At 37.3% G+C, this 27,767-nt stretch overlaps 1 protein-coding gene across 1 annotated transcript in view; it reads right to left on the bottom strand.

The window, feature by feature from the left end:
* THSD4 (thrombospondin type 1 domain containing 4) overlaps positions 1–27,767 on the bottom strand; it is a 308,530-nt gene that overhangs the window by 61,775 nt on the left and 218,988 nt on the right. The window contains exon 7 of the mRNA XM_074837605.1: positions 12,777–12,981. Coding sequence (XP_074693706.1) covers positions 12,777–12,981 — 205 coding nt within the window. The remainder of the gene's footprint in view (positions 1–12,776; positions 12,982–27,767) is intronic.

Here is a 27,767-nt window from a genome sequence, read left to right as displayed (position 1 = left end):
ACAAGGTAATTCAGGGTTATTCTAAACACATTAATAGAATTTCCCATGTTTATCTTTAGATTAAGTATCTACAAGGTTCATGGCAACGTACCAAATTACAAATACCTGTCACTTCACAAACTAACAGAATGGAATAAAATCCTGTATTTTCCTTTGCTGTTCTCCAAAGTCTGTCTTCTGCAGAACTGCTCAGAATTGAGCCCACGCTAAGAGGCATGGTGAAGGAATGCTCTGTTTCATTCATAAACCAGTGAACCTTTGCTTATAAATAACTGACAAACTTTGCAGTTTCAATGTACAATACCTCTCCCTCTAATACAACTAACCACTGGTAGCTAACAATAAACTAGGTCTGTTGCTCATTAGGACTGTACAAGCAGTTTCAAAACAATCTATAGGGAACTGTTTTGAACTACAGACTCAAAAGTGTTAGGAATGAACTATGATAGGCTATTAAGAGAGACAATGGTTATAGGAAAAATTAATTTCTCACTGTTTCAATACATACAGTCTGAAGAAACTACTATGTTCTTAAGATTACATGCTTTTTTCAACTGACAGATTGGAGACATTTTTTTCAAAAGTCCATTTGGTTAAAAATGCAACAGAAACTGATGATGTTGGAAAGTTACGATCTCTTTTAAGACTGCACCATGCCGCTCAGTCTTTTTTTTTTTTTGGCAGAAGACAACTGAAGAAAGGTATTGTCTGTTTATAATGCAAATTTAAGCTCAAACCAATCCCCATGGCTTGCCCTTCCCCTGCATTAATTAGGCTTGGGGAAGGAAAGAAAAAGTATTTGGTAAGAACAACAAAAAAAATCAGAGGGAACTATCGTTCTGGAAATATAACCAACTCTTCTAGCTCTGCCAGACCTTAAGGAAAAATCAATCTCCCTAGTCATCTGGAATATGAACCTAAAAGAGAATGATGAAGTGTTATGACAAAAATTCAACAGTAAACTTATAATTCCATTTATTGAAGGAATCTTTATTCTGCAGTCTGACCAAACATCTGCAGACACATTATACACTAAGACGATGCCGTAGGTTCTTACAAGCAATTTACAAGACAAATGATGGGGCCTCTTTTTGCCAATAAAAATTTATCTCTTCCAAAGCTGTATTATTGCTTATCATTTAAACATTGTCATGTTTTGGTTAGAGTCCTCCTGCTCAACAGAACAGCCCTGCTCTTGCTCCTCCCTGAGGGTTACCTCCCATAATTTCAGTGAAACTGCTACACAGAACCCGTATTTTAAGTTACATTCAGATGTTCCTTGCTCTGTACCAGCTACAGATAAAAGAGTTTTATAGGTGTGGAGGAAAGAGCTGTAGCCTCATGCCATAGCAATCACACCAACTGACTGCATGCTGACTCAAAGCTGTGTATTATTTTCTTTGGTAGAAGTGCTGGTGTAGGTGAATGTACATGAATGAGGTGGACTGAGGTATGAAGCTCTTAATGCAGGTTAGCAGCAGTTGGACTATCACGCCCTTAATAAATCCCTTTATTAGCAAGTTACTGGTGGGCAACAGATACTCAATTTTTCTATCTCAGGGTCCCTAAACCACGTCTAGATTAGCAGTGCAAGCTTGTAACCTTTGCTAAGTAGCTCACTAAAAATAAATTCATAATCTCACAGCAGATATTCACTTCACCTAGAACTCTCAGCCACACTACCAAAATTTTCAGAATTATAACGGTTTGATTATAACACAAATATATAAAAGAAATGGAGCCATGACCATGGAGTAACTACTGCTGCCATGGGTACAAATATGAAAGGAAGATTGAGTCTGTAAGGCTTCTAAGCACCCAAATTTTTCTGACACAAAGTGTTTGAAGTAATATTCGACAGAAAACAAAGACACTGCAAGTTAAGAAATAAAGGATAAAGTTTAATCTCCCTTGACTAACTTAATCACACAGTCTATAAATCAAGTTTAAAATCCCCATATATATTGTGTATTAGAAAAGACTTGGATTTCTTTTGGAATTTAATGCTGCAATATAAAAATATTCTCTGCAGATGAAATCTCTTTATTGGATCCAACCATGAAGCCACTAATCATGTAGAATTTCTACTGGGTGATTATTTTACTAAAAGAGATTTTTAAAAGGGTAAGAAACAAAAACGTTGAAACTGAGAAGTTCAAAGGGAAATAAGAGAAGCAACAGAAAAAAAAAAGGTAAAAATATGTTTCTTTTACAAAGACGTAAGAACGCATTCTATCTGACTAGATCAAGGGACGCTTAAGGAACAAAGAAATGTTTCTTGCTATCCAAAAGAGAATTTTGCTCAGAATGAAATAAGATTAGGGAATCAAAGAATGCTGTACAGAAATACCTACAACAATTGAAACCAGGTTCCCAACCATTTTTTCTTAAGTTTTGGTGTGTAGCATTCAAACAACTATTTAAATTAGTAACAACCTCTCCTCTTGGCAAGAAAAGGAAGAAAAGCGTCTTCATGTGATTTGGGAATTTGCCTAAGGATAGTTTATGAATTTGAACTGACACTGGTCATTCTTTACGTATAGCTAGGCCAGAGTACAAAATTCATTTGTATTAAAATTTGTAAGAAGAGAAGAAAAGCATTGTATTGGACCCATGACTAGCAAGGTAAGATCACTATACCTTGACCATAACTTTAAAAAAGAACACCCTTAGGCAAAGAGGTGTTTACTCCAGGTAAAAAGACAACTGAGCAACAGATTACATATGAGGGACTTTCATCAACTCACAAAGCTAATGGCTTCCAAAGAGTACATGACATTTCCAATGATCCCTTGTTGGCCATCCTAGAGACAAAGGAAGAATGGAGTGAGAGCAGAAAGTCAGCTGCCTTAGTGAGAGGAAAATCCATGTTACTTGGTCAGTGGCATGAAATGTATGCATCATAAGATGCTCCATTAACACACGCTGTTCAGAATAGCTTAGATTTTTTAAGAAGCCTTGAACAAACCACCTGTTGATATTCCAAACTCTGTGTGCTAAAAACAACATTCAAATTAGTATTTTCATGCAAACTACTTGATGGTTTGGTCATCAACTAGAAGACAAAAATAATCTAATGCTTTAAGATCCAAGAAGTTCACATTAATTGGGTTCAGATTAATAAAAACAGTCCATCTCTTTCAATTTTAATGCATTCAAGTTCCTTGGTTCTGTCCATTACTGGAAACAGAATTATAATCAAAACACTGTGAGAAAGGCTGAAATTAAAGATTTTGGGGCCTGACAAGAAGCAGGAAATACTGAAAATCTTGAAGAGTCAGTTCTCCAGAGGTTTCCAGGCCAAGGGGGTTTGCAAAGTTATATAAGTAACCAAATTGCTGGGTGCTTTACAAGTCAAACTGAACCACCAGCCTTTCTGAGTTTCCTCTCACTATTTTACATACTTCTCTTTATCCCTTTCCCTTCCTTTCAAAACAACCTTTCCATATTTCAAGAGAAGGAAAAAACCATTTCTTTAATACAGAACTTATGAAACAAGCACCTCAGTGGGATTCATTGCTGCTGGCTGTCGTTCAGATGATGTATTTGCAGGGCAGATCATCAAAGCAACAGCAGGCTTCAGTTGGTGCACTGCTGTAGCGATAGTTGTTTTTATAAGAACATTGCTTACAAACAAATGGTAAAAAAGACCACAACACCACCTCTGTCGAATGATGACAGAACTAGGAAACACAGGAAATGAAAATATGGTTTCTATGAGTTCCAAAACTGGTCATAACCACTGTCATCAATGAGCAGGTATGAGCCAAAAAGCCTAGCCAACGTACTGGAAATAAATATATTCTTTTTGGAGATGCAAACAGAAAATAGGAAAAAGGACAGGAAGCGGTTTACCTAGAAAAGCAGCAACACAGAGAACTCTCCTTGAGATTCAGGCCAGACAGAAAGCCACCAGTCTCCCAGGCCAGGCACCCAGGCTACTTGCTCAGCACCCCAACTTAGGGCTATCTGTCAGCAGATCTCCTGCAATCAGCAAGCAAGGAGAAACTAATTCAGAAGCTGGTAAGTGAAAACACCAGTGGCAAGTGACATGCAGAAGCCTCTTTTGTAAGACAGTTGTGGAAAGCTGTGATAAAGAAGTTAACCCAGCCATTAAGGCTTAACAACTTTCCTGAGACAAGGGGAAAGAGTACTTTCCATCACCCAGTCGAGTAACATGGTCTGCCTTTTTGCCTTTTTTTAAGATCTTCCACTTAATATATAAAATAGAATAAACCAGCTTTTGTAAAAACATTTCTTTTGTATGTTTTCAAAATGCGCCTGGAACCCTACAGACTACTATACAGAGTGTTAGATATTAGCTGGCTGTTTAATGAAGCCAGAAGGGAAAAGGTCACCTTGGAATTTACTATAATAAGATAACCTTGCCAGAAACTCTAAAATGTAATTATTTAAGCAACACCGGTATAGAAAAAAATATATGGTCAGCAAAGAATAATGTCCTAGATATATTCTGGTTCAACTACAGGTCATTAGACGAGGTGCAACTTGTGCAACTTGAATTCAGTGGAGTTGAATTCATTAACACCAGGGTTGAATTTCATCCAAAGTCTTAACAACTTCAAGGGGTTTAGTAAGTGATCACCCTAGCCAAGTAATACATGTTGGCTACAATAAGATGAACATTTATTTAGTGAAAGAAACTCTCCCTGCAGAAAATCAATTTGAAACTATTTTAAGGACAGTAAATCAAAGGATATGTAAATTTAGGTGTGTGTGCATGAAGAACCAGGCATCTTAGTAACAAACTTCAGGTAAGAAGTGCTAGAAATATAGCTATTGCACACTTTTATCTGTCTTAATATTCTGTCTCCTATTAGTTTTTAACCCTTTTGCATTAGAAACAAATTTGTGACAGACTTTATTCTCTTCGTAAATTGTCTACACATGCATTATCCTCAAAGATAGGCTGAACTCCAAAGGTCAAATACAGACATAACCTGAAGAGACTTCAAGTAGCACTGTATGAGATCCTAAGTGAAGTCCCCTTTACCACTTCAGGAGTGTTCACACTGGATCTTAGATTGCCTCCCATCCTATAATTTACAATGAAGCTGTCCCACCATGATTCTTCAGTTCCAGATTTTTCTGGTTTTGTTCTTTTAAATTTGATTATAAGCTCATACTGTTTTCAAAAATCATTATCTTGCAAAGGCTTTTACAAGTGAAAGATACTATGCTCTCCCTGCTTTTGTGTGTTCTAGACATTTATCTAGCATCACCACAGAAAAGGCCTTCCAAATCCCAGAATGAATGGGATGAATGTCAACACACATGCAACTGTGGCTAGAAAGCATAAGCAGTAATCTCAATTGTCCTGTAACCTAGCATTATCTTCTAGGAAGGAATGGTTTAATAAATAGATTATTATCAGTAATGTAACCAGTACACAGAAGAAAGTACAAAGACAGTTAAATGTAACACGGTGAACACTTCATCCTACCTATGACTTTTTTAATACGGAAAAACCACACTCACTGTGACAGCAATATGACCACAGAAGGCAAGATCCAAACTCAGACTGACCCCAAAATTCTTGACAGAATATGCTTCTAAGATTTTTGCTGTCTCCAGGCATAAAATAAGAGACTCCTCATGCCTCTTCCCCATTGTCTTGAATCCTTCAAACAGAATGTGGCAGCCAGTCTGGTTATGTTAAAGGTAATTATCATGACCCAAAATAAGAGTAGGTTGTAGGCCCCACACCCACTGAAACTATAGTTTGTAGAGGAAGACCATGAAATGACCAAAAATAACCCGTGTAAACAAGTTTTGCCATAACCAACTAACCACAATACTGTACTTTTCAGCCTAAGGAAATGCAACCCATTGAAAGTCACAGGCCAGCATATGCAGTCTAAATGTAAATCCTGAAGTGAATCTGTCAGCAGTTAGTTTAATATTAACTCACAAGCACTGGACTGGGTAGTTGCTAAAAAATGCATGTTTGTCTGATTAGTCTTTGAGCTCCTCTCCATAAAACAACGGACAAGGAAAAGCATTTTCCTGGATAAGGTCAGCATTAGACACTTCAGTACTGAGGTTGTTTTAAATCCATGTTGAGAAAGACAACTCTCTTGGTAGACATGTGTTAGTTTTGAATTAAAGCATGGTCACACAGAGAGCAATTAATTCAAATTATTGTTAATTCAGATAATCAATATATCTGAAACTAAGCAACCAATGCTAACTAAACTGAATTAGGAGAAGCAGAAAAAATCAGAATCTTCTCTGCTCATCATGACTGTTGTAAAACTTCCATAGAAGTAAACCTCTTGAGGTGGCCAAAATTATTTAAGCTTCTATTAATGGCCAATTTTGTAAAGACAGAAAATATCTAACCAAAAGTAAAATACGAAGCACAGCAGGAAAGACTCAAGAGTGGAGATAAGGCAGAAGCAAATAAGCAGGAGTTATCAACTGGTATTACCACTACAATGTTTTTACAGGAATGCTTGATTTTGCAAACATTTTTAAAAAAAAGTTGTTTCTCTTTCTGTGTAGTATTTCCTGACTCTTCAGTTCAGTATTCAGGAAATAACTCCACAACAGATTTGCTAGGATTCCTAATCATAAAAAGCATATTTTAGGTATATTATTTTAAATGTTCAGGTTAAGTTTACATAAAGATTCTAACTGTCTCTTCAGATACTAATAATTTACTCTGAAATTTCCTTATGGTTTGAACTTGCTGTGCCTAATTTCAGTTTATTTAAGAAGTGATTCCTTAAATCTTTTCTTCACAGTTTGGAGTACATCATCGTCCGTACAAAGAAATGTCTTTGTTGTTTAACTCCAGCAGAGAACAGGCAAGAGGACCAAGGACAAAAGGTAAGAAAAACAGTTATTTTAATCCAGATATTGTAATTACATAGTTTATAAGTAATGCCTTCAGTAAGCTGTATATGTGAGAGACACACTCCGACTCTAACGCATAGACTGACACATACAGGGATGCACTCAATAAATAATATACAACATAAGGAATAAAATGTAGAAGTCTTTGTGGGGGTTTCACAAGTCCATCACTATAAACATACATAACAGCATAGCTTTGGGTTGCAGCACTTTGTAAACTCAAATGAAAAAATTGCAGATTTTGTTTCCGAATAGAAATGTAAGAAGTATCAATGGGGCACTCATAGCTCTCACTACTTATTTGGGACAGCCACTGAACCCACATAAACATTGTAACAGAAGTTTACTATAAGCAGATCCCTTGTATATAAAGTAACTGAGAAAACAGAAAAACTCTCCTCCTCTGACATATTCTTGCATATCCAGTCCAAGACCTGAAAAATCAAACACATATCCTCTCTTCTCCACATTACGATATAGTATGTGTTGTAACTTTTTTGCACAGAAGCCTTTAATCTTGTATAAAAAATTTTTAAAAAAACAGTAAGAGCAATTAAAAAAATGTACATTTTAAAGTGCATTAATTGATCTAATTAGCACCACATGAAGGAAACCATGGAGTTAATTGCTAATACATAAATTATAAAACTTTTCATATGATCACACGTGATATAGCCGTGCCTCTAACAATGTTTATCTTCTAAATTCTCTGCCAGTGTTCTAACTCCTTTATTTGCTGTAAATTTGCACCTCTAAACTGATTTCAAAATGTTATTTTAAGCTCAAGAGCTGCTAACAATATTTCATCATGAGACATACTGCTTGAATGTTATCTGCTGTAGGGAATACTGAATCAAAATATTTTTTAGAGAATATTTTCACAGTCCCTTTAGTATCAGCCACTGTTAGTTTTCATATGACAAAATCCTTAAATCCGTATTCATGTTCAGGCACACCAATATTCATAAGAATGCTATTAACATCTCTTGGACTTTTGTTTAAAAAACCATTAATGTGAACTCTTATTTTAATCACAAATACTGTATACTGGCATGTGCTAATAGAAGATGCCAGAATAGCAGAGTATCATTTTACAGAAAGTATGGAAAATGGATTAGATCATAAGGTCTCCCTATCTCATTTAGTGGCTGAAGTAACTTAATTTCATGAAAAATAAATTTGAAATACATAATATATTCCCTGCAGGAACTGTGAAGAGCTTTACAATTAGCAATGAAATAAATTTCACCATGAAGCATCTTTGCAGTAAGTAGTATTCAGGTTAAGGCACAAAATGTTAAGAGACTTATCAAAACTCTAATGTATATACTTTCCCTTTCATAAGATATCTCAAACATCTACTGCTAATGATGGCAGGCAGTATGCCTGGTGCCATTTGCAGAACCGTATCTCAAAGTCGTATGACTCCAGCTTCAGACAACTGCTCCAGAAACAAACTATTGCTTGAGTTACAGGACATTACCAGATTCTTTCCAGTTAGAATAAGTTCATTACACATGGTAAGTGTATTTCAAAACTAATGCATTTTCAACCATTCTATCTTTCACTCTTGCATTAAGCTATATTTTAATTTTTACTATTGATACCTCCTTCCCATCAGATTCTCTTGCTGTTGAGGCTATGGATATGGATAACAACCAGCTTCTTTGAATTACATTCTCAAGACCCAACATGCAAAAAAGCACCTTCCAATTAATTACTTCGGATTCATGTCATTTGGCTTTAAAATTTTGCCGTTATCCCAAAGATGCTAGAGTATTTATACTCAAAACCACATGGTTTGCAGCGTAAGTGCTGTACCGTACTGGTCCCACTCAAGGTATTATGGTCCTACTTAATTCAATGGCAAGCTTCCCATTTCAGTGTATGAGAACTGGCCAGCTGATGATTACCAGCGGGATAAAAAGTATGTCTTTGTCTCTTTTCTGTTCAAACTAGCATGTGACAGAAGTGCTTTGCCAATGGAAAAGTCTGTCTAAGGTCAACAGTTCTGTTGCCGAAAGGTCTAACACGTCAGCCAGTAAGAAAATATTGCTGAAAACTACTTTGAGAAGCAAGTCATTCTGTACATAGCTGAGGACTGTGCAGCCTATAGCCTTGTTTAGACTTTATAGAGTCTAAACCTAAATTGTAATATATAGCTTTTGCTTCTAACTGTAAAAAAATACTAGAGTAAATATACAGACTGATTAATACATCATTAATAGTTACTAACAGCGATTATTTAGCAGTCCAAAACTGGGCTGCTTTCTTTCCGAAAACACACACACAAGAAAAAATACAAGATGTTTCCTGGGGAATTTCTGATCTGCCTTATGACTCTACTAGAGGTAGTTCATTTTGGTTCACTAAGAAACACCAGTTAATGTTGCAGGCCATTCTCAATCCGAACTGTTAAAATATTTTCCTTTACCAGATCAACACTCTTCCTACAGTAAAGATCTTCAAGAAATGGAAAACCTAAAGGATTTTTACCACATAGCGGGGTGGGGGGAGGGCAGGTAGAAGAGAAGATTATGTTCGTGCTATACGAAATTCATTCATTTAAAAACAGGAGAACACCTGAGAAAAGAAAATATAAGCAGAAGAAAACAGAAACAGTGTGGTTGAAGGTTTTTAAGGTATACAGAAATAAAGTATAGGTCACTAGATGCAAAAGGAATCTATGATTTTGTAGTTTTTGTGAAAAGTTAGTTATAAAGTTACATGAAGAATCAGTCGAACTACCACTTTAATCTGAATATTCTGACTACCAAGATAATGACATGTTCCAGAAACACAAAAAGCTTCATATACCACTGTCATGTTTTTTCTTTTAACAAAGGTTTATTGTTTTCAAGTAGCAAGAACTTATAGATTTTATTCTGCAATCACTCCAACTTGTGTGCAAAGAACCAAAAATGCAATACTTACAATTAGTAAAGCTTAATAAGCTACCATCATATTCAGCATCATCATTAGAACTATGCTTTTTATGAGGATCACAGGTTTTGCAACAATGAGCAATAGATTACTACAAAAACAGTTTACAAAAGCAGTATTCAGAAGCTTTCAAATGTCTGGATGACGTTTAGATGAGTTTGAAACTCTTTAGGTAAGAAACCTCACATTCTTGCCTGCTTTTTCCAGCATCCCCCCATTTTACAGAAATACCTCCTTGTGAAAACACACTTTCCTGACTGCTTATTTGCTTATTACTTTTGACAAGGCAGTGAAAAGGTATGAAGCCTTGTAAAAATTGTTCAATGAAACCACACGGAACTCAAGACAATCTCCTGAACAGAGACAAGCCAGATAACTCAGATTCCCAGAAACATCTGCTGTCATCGGCTAAAAAAATTTTAGTGACCTTGAACTGACTTATGATTTTGCATTGAAGAAACCATAAAATGGGCAAAATGAAAGGAAAACCAAAAGCAACTAACTTAGACTCCTTGCAACAAGAAGAACATTGCTTTACAAGGAGCTCTGACAGCTACAGCTGGACTGTGACAGAACAGGGACCTGAAACTTGAGTTTTGCAAAGCACTCGACTACATGCTTACAGGAATGGCTGCTGGGTTGTTGTCCTTGTTGCTGCTGCAGCATAAGGATGAGTTTAAGATCTTTTTATTTATTTTTAAAATTCAAGACTTCTGCTTATTATCATAAATATAGACAAACCAGATCTGAGTTTTCAAGCTTCCCAGTTCTACCAGTGTTATGTGCTCTCTGAAAATGTGCATGTCCAAATTGTGAACGTTTTATCAGTGAGAAATTTGTGACCACCAATATGTCAAATAACAACCACCCTATTACCATTTCACTTGTCTAAGAAATTACCTGATAAACCTTTCTCTAGTTTCAGTTTTTTGATCTGTTAGAACATGTTCACTCCTGTCCTGGCACAACTCACCTGCCTCAATAAACCAGGTTTATGTGTAATAGTGTAAGCAGAGAGGCTGGACTCCTAGCTGGAACTACAGCCTCAAGAATTCCTAACAGGGGAGAGAGCTGGCAAATTTAGCAGACTAAATCCATACCAGCAGCTTTAAAATGAAACATATGAAATGGATAAAAAAAAAAAAAGAAAAGAAAGAAAAGATGATAGTATAAACCAAGAGCTCAGGGGATAAGGAGTAGCATGGGAAAGAAAAACTTTGCCACTTTCCCATACATGCCAACAGTCTGGTTATTTTTAAGCAAAAAATGTTACTCTTTTTCTGTCCTGCCCATTCCAAAAATGGTCAAGTGGCTCAGGACATTTTAACACATTTAAGAGAATTCTTCTGCCAGCTGTTTTCCGATGCTGGTATGTAAATCTGACAGAAAAATTACATTCAGCTCCATGATTTTATATATTAGTAGCGTGTCTATTTTCACTGGCCTGCCAAGTAAGCTGCATTCTCACCCATTTTCTACCGAATGTACAAGCATCTATGGAAGCTTTCTAAATAGAATTATTGTTTGATTTCGTCATCAAACTAGCTAGCGTTGATGGACATTATACAAACTGTTCACATGAGAAAAATGAATGCTGGTGTGTATAGGTGTATATAATGTATCAAAAATACATTTGGATGAAACCAGGACAAATTAGAACTGATAAGATCACCCTACAAGAGGTCCAGAACGTTCATTTGGTTTTCTTGGACTGTGGGTAGCTTATATTATTTCTTCACTTTCGAAGAGGCACTTTTTTGGTAAAATGATGGGAGTTCACATTACAGTTCAGGCTGTTACCCATAATAAACTCCCATCTACACGCAAATGTTTCTGTAAAACTAGTTACAGCTCCAGCAGGAATTAAGGAGAAGAAAGCAGAAAAAAAGAGAGAAGCAGTTCAATAATGAGCACTTTCCTTTCTTGTACTTGAGCAGTAGCTGGGATGCTTACCAGCAGGAAGTGAGATAAAGCAGCTGTCAAACAAGAGTACTGCGATTTGAAACTTCCAGTACAGCTAGATAGTGCTAGTAATAATTGCCAATCTAGCAAGAAAGGCCGTGTGTAGCTCCATTTTTATTATTTGCTATGGTAATTTTTAAGACAGATATAAAGATGGACTGACAGGTGAAGAGAAATTCAAAGGCAAGGGGCAGGTCTTAGAATTCTTAACCTCCTCTTCTCTCTCCAGTTGTCTCAGGAGAATCGGCTCCAAAACAGTAGCACAAATGTAGGCAAGCTAAGGGCTTCCTAACCTGGGAATATGAGAGGTTGCAACAGGGAATGGCACAGTTCACAAATGCACACAAGACAGACGTAGATCTGCAGAAATTCCACATAATCTCTAATTTGCAGCACTCTAGACAGATCTAGAAATATACCACAGATGTTAACAGAAATATTCCAGGATCCTCTATGGTTTTGAATTAAGGGTCTGCTTCAGAATAAACAATTGTACAAATGACCTTGCATTCTGCAGATACCAACTCAATATCATATTATCTCAATTCAATTTTTATATAATTTCACTTTAAAAGAACTGAAATTTTTAGGCAATCAGAAGATGCTTTTTTCTCCTCAAGCAATCTCAATACACTTTACATAAAAGATCATGCCACTTGGCTGGATTCTTGATCACTCAGAGAAGGTGAACGATGCAGGAAGAGTAATCACCACAGTGGAACCAACTAATAGGAAACAACAAAGCCAAGTCAGATGGACAGGGAAATGGATGGTAACAGGTCTACGGTGTTTGTCAGGCAAAATCAAGCCAGAATTACTGTCACTTAGTTCTGATCAAAATGCCTACTTAATGATTTTCTTTCTTCCTCCTCTCTTCTCCCTTCTTGTTCCTGTCATCTATTTCACACTGTTTAGAAGGCCTTTCCTGGCATAACCTCCACCCAGTTGCACTAGCACACAAAGAATGCTTTATTCTCTGAGACACAACTTACCCAAATAGTTGTTGCTCTTTGACATCTCAGTAATGTTGATTTTAGTAGCTCCTTCAGGAATTTCCACTATCTTGTGGTAGCCAAGATTTGTTAGCGTGTGTTTGAAAACTCCAGACACAACCTTGCAAGCAGTGTTGTCCCCTCCACATATTCCACACTTGTCAATCACCTTGTCTGAACCCAGATAGTCGTCACAGCCAATGCTCTGCAAAATAAAATAAGATTTCTTTTTCCAAGATCTTACAACTGCAGACTTCGGACAAAACAACCGAGGACCATATGACTTTCAGAGAACTTTCAATCCTGAAAAGATTTTGTGAATTAGCATTTCAACAATTTCCTCCCTTGTTCTTCTGTATGCAAGACGACAATAAAAACCAGAGGGTTCACAGACTTGTTTCAAGTTAGCCAACAGGTTTTTACAGCCTGATACCAAAAATACAAGATCACACTAATGAACACTAAGGCATCAACCATTGCTGATCACAGCCTCCTCAGCTGAAAGAAAAGAATCTCTTAACAACATAGTTCCTGGAGCTGCTAGTCAGAAAACAGGTGAAGAGCTATGACTTTGTTATGATCCAATATGGTCTTTTTATAAAAGCAGAACTACTTTTTATACCAAGTGTCATCTTAATCTCCTCTAAAATTGAGCACTGAGCCTATTCTCATGAAAAGAGGTTTCTAAAGTCTTTATAGTGCATCTAGACAGTTATCAAAGTGATCATCCTGTTCACTGAGTAGAAAATCTTCAACCCACTCAGTAACACCCACTTGGACAGGATAGTTTAAAAAAAAATTAAATCATTTAAAATAATGTAAATTGAAGGGCAGAGAAAAATGTTAAAGATTTTACACAAACCAGAAAAAAACCTTTCCAACTTACGGCACTTTAAAAGCACACATACTGTAGAGACTATCTCTTCTTTTACAGAAACATTTCTGTTCATTTATCTTTGCTGGTTTGTATTTACAGACTTCAAATAACACTTATGATGAACACTTATAATCTACCTAAACAATTAACTGGCACATGCAAAATAGAACTTCTCATTCTCATTCAGATAAGAATGAAATGTTACATAAACCAGTAGAACAGAAGCCTATCACATATTTTATGAAATGTAGCCATTTGATAAGAAAACATTCAAAATAAATGACAAGAGTATTGTTCTATTATTTCAAATTGTCAAAAATACTTGCACATTCTTGCAAAATTGTTGATTAAAAAATGGTTAATTATTGTTCTATGGTCTTTCCTGAAAGCAAACATTCAAGTAAGAGTGGAAAGAAATAGAATTTTTTGATACCATCAACTTAAAACACAGGGAGTATCTTGAGCCTTGGCATCACTGTATTTCTTTCCTATTCCCAATATTAATGTTTGGCCCTTGCTGCAAAAAATGTTCTAAACTTCAAGCCAGAATCTGCTTAGTTCCAATATAAATATTTAACACCCAACATCTTCTTTATGACTATCCAAGAAACACAGATAAAACCATCTAACTCATCACTGCCAGGATCATATGGAGCTTGACAATGATACCTGTTTGTAGCCATGAAGCAAGGGAATGAAGAAGATTCCTGAGCGCTCTGTGTTTCACAATGGGATAACCTGACAACTAAAAATGTGTTCCATCCTATCGAATCTAGTGTGAGCAGATTGTTGCATGATTTCAAAGAGATTGTGGGTTCAAATAGAAACACTTGGTCTAACATCTTGCGTTTGCATTGTTTGGTGGAAATCTTAAAATCATGTATGAGTTCAATTTTTGTGCTTTGCCTCAAAATGCGTTTTACTGCTAACAGAGTAATGCATTTGCTTAAACATATGAATTACAAGTGCTACTATACCAAATCATACAATATGATCTGGCAGTACAGGTGGGAACAAAGGTGGGGACTGGGAGAAGGGAGAACTGGGAGAACTGCACACTGCAGGAGAAGATCAGGATCAAGACCGTCTAAGGAACATGAATGTGCACAAGTCCATGGAACCTGATGAGATGACTCCGCAGGTCCTGAGGGAACTGGCAGATGAAGTGCCTAAGGCATTATCCATCATATTTGAGAAGTCATGGCAGTCCGGTGAAGTTCCCCCTGACCGGAAAAGGGGAAAAATAACCCCCGTTTTTAAAAAGGGAAAAAACGATGACCTGGGGAACTACAGGCCAGTCAGTCTCACCTCTGTGCGTGGCAAGATCATGGAGCGAATCCTCCTGGAATCTATGCTAGGGCACAAGGAAAATAAAGTGATTGGTGACAACCAACATGGCTTCACTAAGGGCAAATCGTGTCTGACAAATTTGGTGGCCTTTTACGATGAGGTTAGAGCACTGGTGGACCAGGGAAGAGCAACTGACGTCATCTACCTGGACTTGTGCAAACCATTTGACACTGTCCCGCACAACATCCTTGTCTCTAAATTGGAGAGCCATGGATTTGACAGATGGACCACTTGGTGGATAAGGAATTGGCTGGATGGTCACACTCAGAGAGTCATGGTCAACAGCTCGATGTCCAAGTGGAGAGCGGTGACAAGTGCCGTTCCTCAGGGGTCGGGGTTGGGACTGGTGCTGTTTAACATCTTTGTTGGGGACACAGACAGTGGAATCGAGGCACCCTCAGCAAGTTCACCAACGACACCAAGCTGTGTGGTGGGGTCACACGCTGGAGGGAAGGGATGTGCCATCCAGAGGGACCTGGACAGGCTGGAGAGGTGGGACCGTGCAAATCTCCTGAAGTTCAACAAGGCCAAGTGCAAGGTCCTGCCCATGGGTCGGGACAATCCCAAGCACAAATACAGGCTGGGTGAGGAGTGGATTGAAAGCAGCCCTGCCAAGAAGGACTTGGGGGGATTACTGGATGGAAAATACAAGCCAGCAATGTGGCACAGATGTTTGACCATTAGTCAAATGTTGACTGACATAAAAAGCAGCTGTCAATCTTTGGCTGTACTATTTGGAATTCTTCCCATATAGGGTAAAAGGAGCCTGTGTCACAAACAGTGCCTGTAATGTTTAAATGCTCTTTCACAGAAATGACTGAGAAAGATACAATGAATGAATTACTGAAGACGAGGACCCAATAATCTGAAACCAGCAACTGACAATGAGGAAAAAGCCACAGAATCACAAGTATATAAAAAAGATAAAAATAAGATAATAAATAACACAAGATAAATAAGATAATAAATACAATAAATAACAATATATTAATAAATTATATATATTATGCAGAGTGCACTCATATATGCATTTTATATACCAACAGAACAGGTACTTAGTAACAAATTACAATTTTATAAAGAAAAATTAAAAATCTTTACTGTGGTGTCTACTGAGGCTTCCATGGAAATGATGGTGCTTTAAAGATAAATATTCATCTTGCAATATTGCATAGGTTTCCAAAGAATAGACCAGTTATAACTAATACATTCTAGAAAGCCTTGACATTTGCTTAATACAGTTTAGGCAGGCATATAAAAAAGACTGTGTACTCTCTAATATTTCCAGATCCAGCAAGGATACAGCAAGCCTGTGTCCCATGTGTTCTATGGGAATCTCCCTTTCTAACTGTATAAAGCACAGATTTCTAGCCCTGACAGGTCATGACATATTGCACCAGAGACCTGTTACTGGTCCAGGACTCAATACTTAGGATATCCTGGGCCTTGGTCCAGAGTAATTTTGGGAAGATGAAAGAAACACCTTTCAGGCAAGCTGATTCTGCTTTTTTTCTGCTTTTAAACAGCTGCTTGAAGCTGTACAGAGATTTGGAATGGCACTCATCCTTGTAGAACTAGGCTGGTAAACAGAATTCACCCAAATTAACCAAAAACGTAGAATCCATGCAACTGTACTGAACAGATAGTTCAGCATTTTTTCCTTTTTTTCTTCTGACTATAAATTTAAGAAGCACCACCTTGCTACTTGGCTAACATACATTCATATAAAAATATGAATTGACTTTTAACTTCTCTCAGGATATGGCATTCACTACATTTAAGCACATGTATACACAGCAAACAAATCCCTTTATCACATTGCCTAATACACTGTGATACCTCAGCAAGAAAAAATTATGTTAAGGAAAGAAGTGATACAAACTGGAATGCAGTGTGAGTGTCCTTTCCAATATTTGCTGTGGGAACATGAGTAAGTCTTAACTATGTCAATAGATATAAAGATCAGAAGTCTGGCTAGATAAGCAGATAGGTCTGAAATCTCAGACAGTCTCCTTGTACAACCCTGGAAGGTTGAGATGTAAAGTGGGTGCCAAATACATTAACACCCAACTTAACAGCCCTCACAATGGTGAAAGGCAGCCTCGGTCAGTTGTTTTTCATCATGTAGTACACGTTTACAGAATCCAAAAGCAGGTGTCACTTTTCGAGTCACATCACACATAACATTCCTACTATGAATACAGAAATATTAGGATTGTGAATATGAGATGAATGAGAAGACAAAGGTAAATACATTCTGCCCACCAAAAGGATTTTGGATGGCACTACTGCAAGCTGTTTCTTGGCTATCGATATGACGAGGTCTATAACACATCTGTCCCTTAAAACATTTTCTTGCGAAGTGTTGTTTCTTAGAAGAGGTACTTTTGACTTGCACTATCTATACATCTTCTGCATTGCTCAACTGTTTTTGCAAAGTGGTTCAAGAAACTCTTTTAAGTTACAAGTTAGCATGAAAGACAGTGTTCAGGAATTACAGCCAACTGTATGCCAGAATTAATTTAAATAAAAACCCTTGAGAGAAACAAGGGACAATCTGGATGAAGTATTCAGTGGTGGACTTAATAGGGATTTAGGACTATGTATACAATAGAATGGGGCTGGTGCCAGGCATTTGAAAACATGAAGTGCTGATCCTTGAAATGGAAAACAGATGTCACAATTTCAGTGCTAAATGATTCTATCAAAAATCGTAATCTCTGTGGTAGAGTGGCATAAATAATACAACACGACAATAACTTGCTTCCGTTGCATTGTATTATCAGGTAGGAAAGCCACAGTTATGAGTTGTAGTATATTAACACCATTAACTTCAAAAATTAGTCACATTGACAGGTAGTCAGCTAAAAGTTGTAATACGTAAGTAATTTGGAGTCTGGGCATCCATGGGGCTAGAAGGCAGATGAATAGAATGTTTACTAGAAGTCACACCTAAGTATAAGTACAAAATTCTAGGAAAAGGGTTAGGGACAGTTACGGATGTACCACAGCTGATTCAGCTGTTAAAGAAATGTTAGGCAGGGTACTGTGAGAAGAGTAATCAAGCAAGGTGAATGGCCTGAAACACCACTAAAGAAGTTAAGCAGGTAGCAGAAGAATACCTGGCTACTGGTGGGAGACCTGCTTTAACACTGTACATTACCAATAAATCCTAGTTCTACAAATTGCTGAGCTTACTGATAATTAAGTTTTATATGCTACAGTCCTATAAAACAGAGCTTCAAGGGAGCCATCATTTTTGCTGTTCTGCCTGAGCAATACTACATCTCCCCCAACTTGGTATTACTGATTTAGCCATCAAAAAACATGTTCTTTGTCATCTGCTCTGTGGAATAAATAGAACTATTGAGATTAACTGTTAGCATTGTGGGTGATTTCTGGGGGTTAACTACAAAAGATGATGCCTTTACTTTTAAGCTACTCTTTCTCCTCTCCATGTTCTGAAAAACTTGGTACATAAGTCTTATAGGGTGGTACAACATAACAGTATCAGAACTAGTCACACCTCCTTTCTCAAACTTCCGGTCATTCTTCCAAAGTAGTTCAACACCGTTTGATAGTGAATCCAACAAAAATCATGAAATATCAAAACAATTAAAATCAGCTTTGCTAGCTGATATCTTTTCAGGATTCAGTTAAAATACTTAACTTTTTTCCCCCTCCTATAAAGTATCCAAGTTATTCAAAAATGTATTTTGAATATATTAGGATTTAAGCTGTTTAATACCATGTAACTTCTACAGAGAAGCACGATTATATAAATTATTAAATACTATTCTGACAGGAAATATTTCATTAAAATTACTGGATCTAATGCTAAAGAATAATTATTTGCTGCGTTTAAGGAACAAGAAAAGTAAGATCCTCCAAATCTTACATTAGCTGTTTTGAGTCTCTCTGCCTTGTAAGTATCCAGGTACCTGAGCAGAAACCAGTAAAAATACTCTGGTTTACATTAGAAAAATACTATGTCAGGGTAAGAAAATCTGCATGTTCATGCAAAACTACGACAGCAACTGGGTAATCCATGAAGCATTATCAACACATGGAATGATTAGCACACATATCCTGTCACATTATTTTGTGCTGAAAAGAGAAAGACAGATTTAAAAGAAAAATGACATCCTGTAAGTGTGTCTAGATGCTTCTCTGATAATATTTAGCTCTCACTTGCTGTTACCTAGTTTCATTTGTACTGTTAGCAGCTATAACATGAAATATATTCATCTTAATAATACATTATTTAAATCTGAAAAGAGATATAGAATGGTGATTGAGTGGCATACAGAGAATAAGATTCAAGCGTGAACAGAGTAAGAACTACTCGTATGCAGTCTGCCACCTAAGGCAGAGAATGCATACTGGTTAGATGTATACATTAAGGGCAAGCAAGAAGCAGCACAGATTACTTGGTTTACCCTGAAGGTGAAATACTCTACAGACACTTTTCATAGGTACCTTACAAGGACTTTAAATTAACAAGCAAGGATTAAGATCCAAATCAGGACACATGACTCTAGAGAAATTCAACACAGAGGGCATATATTCTCTTAACAGTGACTGAAAGAAATAGACTGCCCACATTCTTAAGCCTTTAACAAAGACCATTTGATAAAGTATTTTGAAATTCTATCAGAGATTTGAGGGTTTTGATGTAGGAATATTAGCTGATAAATCATAAAGCTAGCACTATCATATATGTCATTTAGCTGGTATTATCAAATATGTCACCCTTACAGTAATATTATTTTCTTCTTGCCTTTTTTTTTCCTGGAATATCTATGAAATGGTCTAAAAAGAATAAATATTGAGGCGGTAACACTACTATTCAAACTCTCCATGAAACTACTCTTGTTAGACTTCATCTAAAACAAATAATCTACAGAATTAATTCAGAATAATATGATTTTTTGAGGAGAAGATATTTATTTACTAGGATTCATTTAGGATTTTGCAAAACTTCTATTTAGCTTCTGACAGATAAGGAAGATGGGATGAATGGGTTCTAACTGTGTATCTTTGTTAATTACATATCACAGACTCTGATCCAAATGTCAGGAGTCTGGCCTTTCCAGCATTCATATAAATGTAAATCTGCATATATTGCACTATAAGGGAACATCACTTTAAATCAAGTCAAGATAAAGCAGAATTAAAGATAGACTGGTACTGAAATCATTGCTTTGAACTTCTGCCATTATATGATGCTGAAAAAAACAAGCAGGAGGAAGAAAACGCTTTAAAGCTGACCTGTAAATAGGTAGTAACTTCAAGGTTATGTGGTAGATGACTCAAATCTGGTCTTCTCAGCACACAGTTATTATTTTGTTTTTCTTGGGTCCATGAAATCAGTTGAATCTTTTTTTAAGAAATCCTGTGGGGTTTTTTCCAGGTATCTTGTTATTTCTGTAGCTTATTGTGTTTTCTTGTAATTGCACCTGAGTAATCCATGCCAAGGATGCACACTTTGCAACTTTGAATAAAATACCAGCACAACAAAAGCAGAGGTCACTGTGCTCTTCATCCATATAATGTACAAATGAAGCATACAGAGAGCAGACTATACACTGTAATACAACAATTTTCCCAAGAAATCATGCTACTAATTAGATTTGCACTATCTTCTTAGGTTCTATTGTCTGCGTGGCACTATACAACAATTTAGTGCTTCACCTGTCACTAGCTTAATTTAGAATTTTTCAGAGAAATTGAAGTTCCAGTGATCCATAGCAATGTCAGTGGAAACTGCCTCTTCTGAGTTTTCCTCTCTTGGTTTTCTTCTTGAGCAAGACTTCCAAGGTCCCCAGACACATGCCTAACTGAGGTCCACAGAATAAAATGTTTCTACCCTTACTTAGTCTGTCCTTTCAAAATAAATGAAATAAACTATGGCATCTCTGAAAACGATGAAGGAGAAAAACAATTGTAAAAAGGGTAGGAACATTACAAATATTTTTCAAGTTAAGTTTCATTTGGCTTTTCCCTAAACTAAAAATTTTCCTGAATATGTTTATTCGTGTCTACCAAAAAAATGCTCAAACACACAGAAATCATTCCCAAAATCTATGATCACGCTGAAGCTGAAAGTCAGGAAAGATGTCATAATAAGCTAGAAATACAGCAACAATTTAACAGAAGAAAGGAAAAAGCTAAGATTCTTAACTGATAAGGGAATATTAGAGTCACTTAAGGTAAAACTGAAAGGATAAAAGCATGTAAAAACAAGATAATTCTTCCATCATTCTTGATCTTTTCTACCAAATGCCTTAACTTTCTAACTAACCCCTGCTCTACACTGTTCATGTTTCTGCTGTTAAGAAAATCATCTTTGACCTTCTTTCATCCCCATTTTAATAAACAGCTTTCTATACTGTAGCCAAATTTCTACGGTAGACTGAGCTTTTCTTGCCATGTCAGATATCTTCTCCATATACAGTCTGATGTTTTTGCTTCCCAAGCCTTTCAAACAGAAATGGGAAGACGTTCTCTTAATAATTCAACCAGTAATGAAACGGACACAATTGAACTTGTACATTAGATATTTAGTGTTGCCCCCAGGACACTAAGGTGAGGCAACCACAATATGTACAACATGTAAACCAGCTTCTCAATAGCTGAGATTCTAACTTTAAGAGACTTCTTCACTGATTAGGAATATAACTGTATTTTTACAAAAACGATGTTGCTGTATATTTTTGTAACAGTATCATTAAAAAACAACTTATCTATAAGAGAAATCAGCTTTTTTTTTGTGACAACATACAAAGCACTTCATCAGCAAGCCAGGAAAGAGATTTGATGTCCTGGAATTTTCATACTGGTTATGGCCTAAGTATAGCCTGGAGATAAGTAGGAATCTGTGACTGCATGTGCACATGCAGTTGGAATGGTTGGCAGCTAAATAGTGAACAGACAAACCACATGGTATTTACCTCTAGAATACAGCCTTGAATTTGAGTTGGCTAGAGGGGAAGCTCCAGATCCTCAAGAGACACTTTTAAGATAAGCAGCAGGTACTTAATATACCTTGAATCTGACAGCGCTGTCTTTAAGTTTTTAAAAAGCAGAAAAGTAACCACATATACTTAGAACCTCTGTATTCCTCAGAATAAAACTTGGTTTTATTTGTGCAAAGCACAGAAATGCCAAAGTGGGGCTTGCTGTTACAGGCATCATTGTAACTAGGAATTATAGACAAGACACTCTCCCAAACCCCTTAAAAACACGGCATAGCTGACTCACCCAGCACCATAACACCGCATCCCACAGCAGAACACAGCTGCCAGAAACACAGGAAACACCAGGATGTCCGACAAAGAAAACCCTACAACCCACACACACAGATGCAGACTATCAAGCGACCCTCCACATACCACAGTCCACCATCACTCACAACAATATCCCAATCAACAGAAGGATGATGATCGAGCTGTTCAAGAGCCACAAATTAGTCACCCATGGGCATGGTCAGGAGAAGGTATAAATAAGAACCTGCCTTTTCAGGTTGTTTTTAAATCTGGAATGATAAGATTGCTAGAACAACCTGCAGTCATACCGGAGGTCTGCAGGAGAACCCCAAACTCCTTCCAGATATAACTCCAAGACCATGCCTCCATTATACCACTAGTTTTACTTGGTTTCCCGTATCCAATCTTAAAGCTCCTATTAATGTGTCCCTCCTCAAGAAAATTGTTCTGCAAGTGTAACCAAGTTAGAAACCCTGTTGCTGCAGAAACCAGGAAAAAAAGTCTCATTTTCCCTAGCACTGTAGGGCCAACACAGCTATGGGAATGTGAGACTAACTTCTTTCTCTTTTGTGCATCAACTGAATTATTAACTAGACTACAGTTGTAGAACAATGACCTGTAGGAATGACAGTTCAACAGCTGCTTAACTACATTTCTAATGCTCTTCTAGTAACTTGTATTAGGTGCCTCTACAAACATACAATGAACAATATAAATTGCTCTACTATAACTTACAGAAAAAACATTGACAAATACTTTCTAGGAAGCTTTCCTTCCAGTATTTAAAGTTCACAATATGCTATATGGATTTCAACTAAGTTCACTGAAATCTGTAGGAATCTTTGCAGCTGAAAGAGGCCTTAGGAGGAACAGTCATCTAACATCCATAGAGCTTCTCCTCTTGGTGCTCTCTTAATCCTGAGAATATATCATCGCATACTTCTGATATTATTCATTTTGCCACTTTTTACACTATAAACAACATTTCTCACTGTTTCTCACTGCATGGGGGGGGCTGAACTGATTCAATCTTAGCTATTCCTTTCTTCTACCATTATCACCTCCCTCCTGTTGCTGTTCATTGATACACTACTCTTGAGAGCACCAACAACTCAACAGTGGTTTTTTCCTTTTCTTTTGGCTGCTAACATATGCTTCATTTCAAATGCATACAGAATACAGGCTGATCTAGTGACCACAGCTTCACAGTGTTTTTTGAACATGTACACTGTCATTTGTGTTTACAGAAAATACTCGAATCCCATCATTCAAATTGACTGCAAATGGTTAGAAAGGGCTGAGGTAAACAGAGGAAGACAAAAAGAAGAGATGTAAAAGAGAGCCCAGACACAGGTTAATTAAACTGCAGTTTCTTCTTTGTGAATGTAATTCTCCTAATATTTGCTCAACTTAATGTATCGGTGAAAAAGATGGTGGTTTTGGGCTTTATTTTAATTCCTCACCTTAAACACATGAGCAGATCATTGGAACCATTTAAAAGTCATTTACTTTTCTTAAACATACAATTTGTTTCCTTTGAGAATTTTGTTCAAGATGGACAAGGCATTTATTGTCTTGTCAAATCTTCACTTTCATTTCTAGTTAACAACATTTTGGTATTACTTAGAGGTTCTGTAATTTTTTAAACAGACATTATTTGGAAAGCCCACATTAGAGGAAATTAAAATGACTGAATTCAACAACTGTACTTTGCAATGTCCACTATTCCATAATTCTGAGAACATACACTGAAAAGTTTTTATTGCATTGCCATGATTGAATTTTATTTATTGGCTTTTGGAAATACCACCTTTTCTGTACTCTCACAGCTATAAACAAATCTGAGCACCAAGCTTAGTTTGTTTAAACAGAAAGCTCTGCTTTACGTGTAAGCTCAACACTGAAATGCTGTCATGCAGTACCCGCTTCTGAAATTTCAATTCTCTGACCTGACTGATGCAAGAGACCCCTATGCATTTTCTGTGGCACTCATTTGCTGGCAGTCAGACTGACATTCAGAATTTAAAAGCCTTTGGGCAGGAGCATGACAGAAGTAAGAGCTCTTAAAAAGAAAGTGTATACAGATAACACAGCATAAACTGCTGACAATTAAAAATTACACATGCTACTTCATGACATTGCATGAATTATTGTTATCAAGCCACTTTCGCACAAGGACATTTGAGGTTACAACATAAAGAGCTTGTCAAATTACCAGACATCTGGGATTTCATTCCTATGGTATTCCATTGATGTCTTACTCAGAAGAAGTTGCCAGAAAACACAAGTCTGCTCCATTATATATTCAGAAAGTACTCTGCTCTCGACCTCTACAAGAAGTCCTTGCTTTTCCTCCTCAGCCCTTAAATGGATTCTTCTTTCTCCTTCCCATTCAAAAAACATGCAGGGATGAAGTCAGTCACAGCACAAAACTGCTCAGCACCAAAAGTTGGTGTTTTATTTTGTCACCAGCAGTCAGTTGCACTCAGTGTCCAACTCTCCTTCCTCTGAATATTCCAGACCTCCTCATGATGTAGCATCTAGTGGACACTAGATTTTTATATTTTTTAGCTCCCTTGCACTGCAATTGTGCTACAAGATGGTGCATTACCTTCATATAAAATGTCTCAGTGACCATGGTCTAGACACACAGCTGATCAAATTCAGTGGGTTCTTCAGCCAAGAATATACAGGGAGCTTTGAAAGGATTAGTAGGGATGTTTTCTTCTGAATATCTTCTAATGCCCTCCTCCTCCACACACACATTTAATGAGCATAGTATATGTGCAGTAAGTGGTCAGATATTCTAAAATCTGCCCAGCAATATCTACTTCATGGAGAAACGTATTTGTATGATATTTGTTACTCTTGATTCAAATCCCACTGAAATCAGTGGAAAGGTTCCCTTTGAAATCAGTGGGAGTTGGGCCAATTAGCTCTAGTCTCCAGCGAAATGCCATCTGCAAAAGATACAAGAGTGAGTGTAATTTCTTGATTCACCAGGAATAGCTTGCTGAAATCACTATTTATTTTACAGCCCTTTGTAAGTGTGGAGGATTTTCAACTTAAAGTTGTGGGATTCCTTGTACCACAAATGCAGCATGATTAATGGCCTTTCAGAGCCCTTTCACCTCAGACAATAACTTAGGAGGTCTCCATGGGGACTCTTTTGTCTGTATCTAGTCTTCTAAAGGTCTTGAACTCTGAAGGAATATAATGTTGTTCATTTTCACAGTTGGTTTATGATTCTACTGTTTAGTTCTCAAATTTCAACTTAAATTAACAAACCTCAAGCCCACCAGGACAACTACATAAAGCTAGATGAGACAAAGAAAAAAAAAATTAACAGTCACCGATAACCTTTTATACTTGGTGGTTGCTTCACAGATACCTTAATTTCTTTCACACTTTTGCCACTGGAAATGATTATTGCTGTTGTAGCCAGAACCAGAAGATTTGTTTTATCAATCCCTAACAGGTTTACCCATCTCAATGTTAAATTCACACCTGCAGACACTGTTATTGACATTTTAGCAAAGCATTTAGTATGTAAATATTGTTGTCTGTAATACATAACAGGGGTTTTTTTTCCTGTCTGTGACAGGCTTCAAGCTAAAGCTGTAAATATTTGCCCTTCTGGGAGTTCTCTTACACACTAGTTACCTCATTAAGATCTTGCCAGTGTTGCTGTCTCGGAGGTTAGCTATGCTTTCCTCCAGTAAGTCTGAGAAGCTTTCAAATGTGTTTTTAGTGATGATATCTGTTCTCCTTTCTGTCATCTATTCACAGAACTTGTTTGCAATTTCTGAAACAAAAGTTTGCACATATGCTCCTGAGGCCAAACTGCATACCGACTCCTTTATTTGTCATTTAAAACGCTCTCTCTCACATAAACAGAACTCTAACTAACTACAGGACTTGGGAGTCTCTAAGAACTGATACAAGATTTAAACTAATTTAGCAAACACTATACCCACCTCTAATAAAGTATGAAGTCTGAACAGAAGCTTTGCTGCTTTATCAATCTGTTATTCAATCATCAAATATCCATTTGGGTAAGACAACATCTAGACATACACATGTAATCCAGTTTAGCCTTTTGACAAACTTCTGAGAAAGTCATTTTATTAGAGTTCCTTTGATTTGAAGACCAGTTTTGAATCAATTCCTTCTTCACTGATCCCACAAAAAGGCAGCAAGTTTTGTTGGTCCCCAATGCAACACAGAAAATACTGATGTCATTTAACACACAGCCTGAAACACAACCATGGAAGCTAAGAAAAACTGTCAGTGAGAATGGCAAGAGCTGGGGAATCATGACCATCACTGAGATTCAATTCCACTGCAACTGAAAACAGAAAAATTGGGCAAATAATTAGGTTGAATAACGTCTTGGGAAACTAAACATAAAAGACAACTCACCAGAGAAGCAGAAAGTGAAACCAGAATGGGTTTTGGCTCATTTCAGGTTTCCGGTTCTGGGCCTGAAGCTGCTTAGGTTCAGTTCCAGTTAAATCAACATCAGTCTAACATAAGTTGGGTAACATGGTTTGGTAAATCAGTACACATTGCAAAACATGAGAGAAATGTAAGAATCACATGGTGAAAGCACGCTTACAAAAAAAGGAGCTTTGGCTAGGAAGCAGATTGTGTTTAAGAAGCAGGAAAAAGAGCCAATGTGAGCACCTCTGAGATTTCAGTGCTGCAGCTGCATCTGGTAGTCAGAGCAGGACTGGCTAGAAATTCTGGCATTGCGCTCACTAGGAAGGTGTCCAGAAACACTGCAACCAGAGCTTGGCAGTTGCAGGATAAAGCCTCTTCAGCCTGGTTTCCCAGGCTCTGAACTAGACAAAGCTGAGTTTTGTCTAGTTCATAATGCAGCTATCCAGTCTTGAACCACAGGGCTGAGATGCCTCCTACCCTCCTTCTTCCCAGGAGGTGCTTCTAAGTTCAGGGTATCACCACTGGTCTCTGAACTATGCTGCAGGTACACCTGTGCCATATCTTGCACCACCCCAATTCTGACCCTGGTCCTGACCTGCTGACTTGATTTTCTGTCTTGACGTAGGATCTAGCTCATCATTAGGGATTAGCCTTGATATCTGGACTGTTGGCTGAGTCTGGCAACCACCAGCAGACCTGCCCTACTTGCTTTGGAACTGGGGACATACACCCTTTTTGGTAAGGCCACCATCTGCCTGGTTTGCTGAGATTCTCAGCTCCAGGTTCATCTTCTCCCATGGATCAGCATGCCCTTCTTGCTCCTGATGCTGTAGATGAGACTGACCAAATTAGTACTCCTTTTTCCTCTGACTGTCAAACTACCCCACTACTCCAAGTTCCAGTTAAAGGGCAAGAGATCTCCTGCTTTGAGAAATGCAGCTTGCTTACTGAATAGAAAAAAGAAATCCCAAATAAGCAAATTAATATTGCTCTACATAAGCTAAAACTCTCGGAATCAAAATAAGCAGAGAATGCACAATCTTCATTTTTCCC

This window comes from Strix aluco, chromosome 12, assembly GCF_031877795.1.
Source record: "Strix aluco isolate bStrAlu1 chromosome 12, bStrAlu1.hap1, whole genome shotgun sequence".
NCBI lineage: Eukaryota > Metazoa > Chordata > Aves > Strigiformes > Strigidae > Strix > Strix aluco.
Note: the sequence above shows the minus strand (reverse complement) of the source record. Positions and strands in the feature narration are given on the sequence as shown.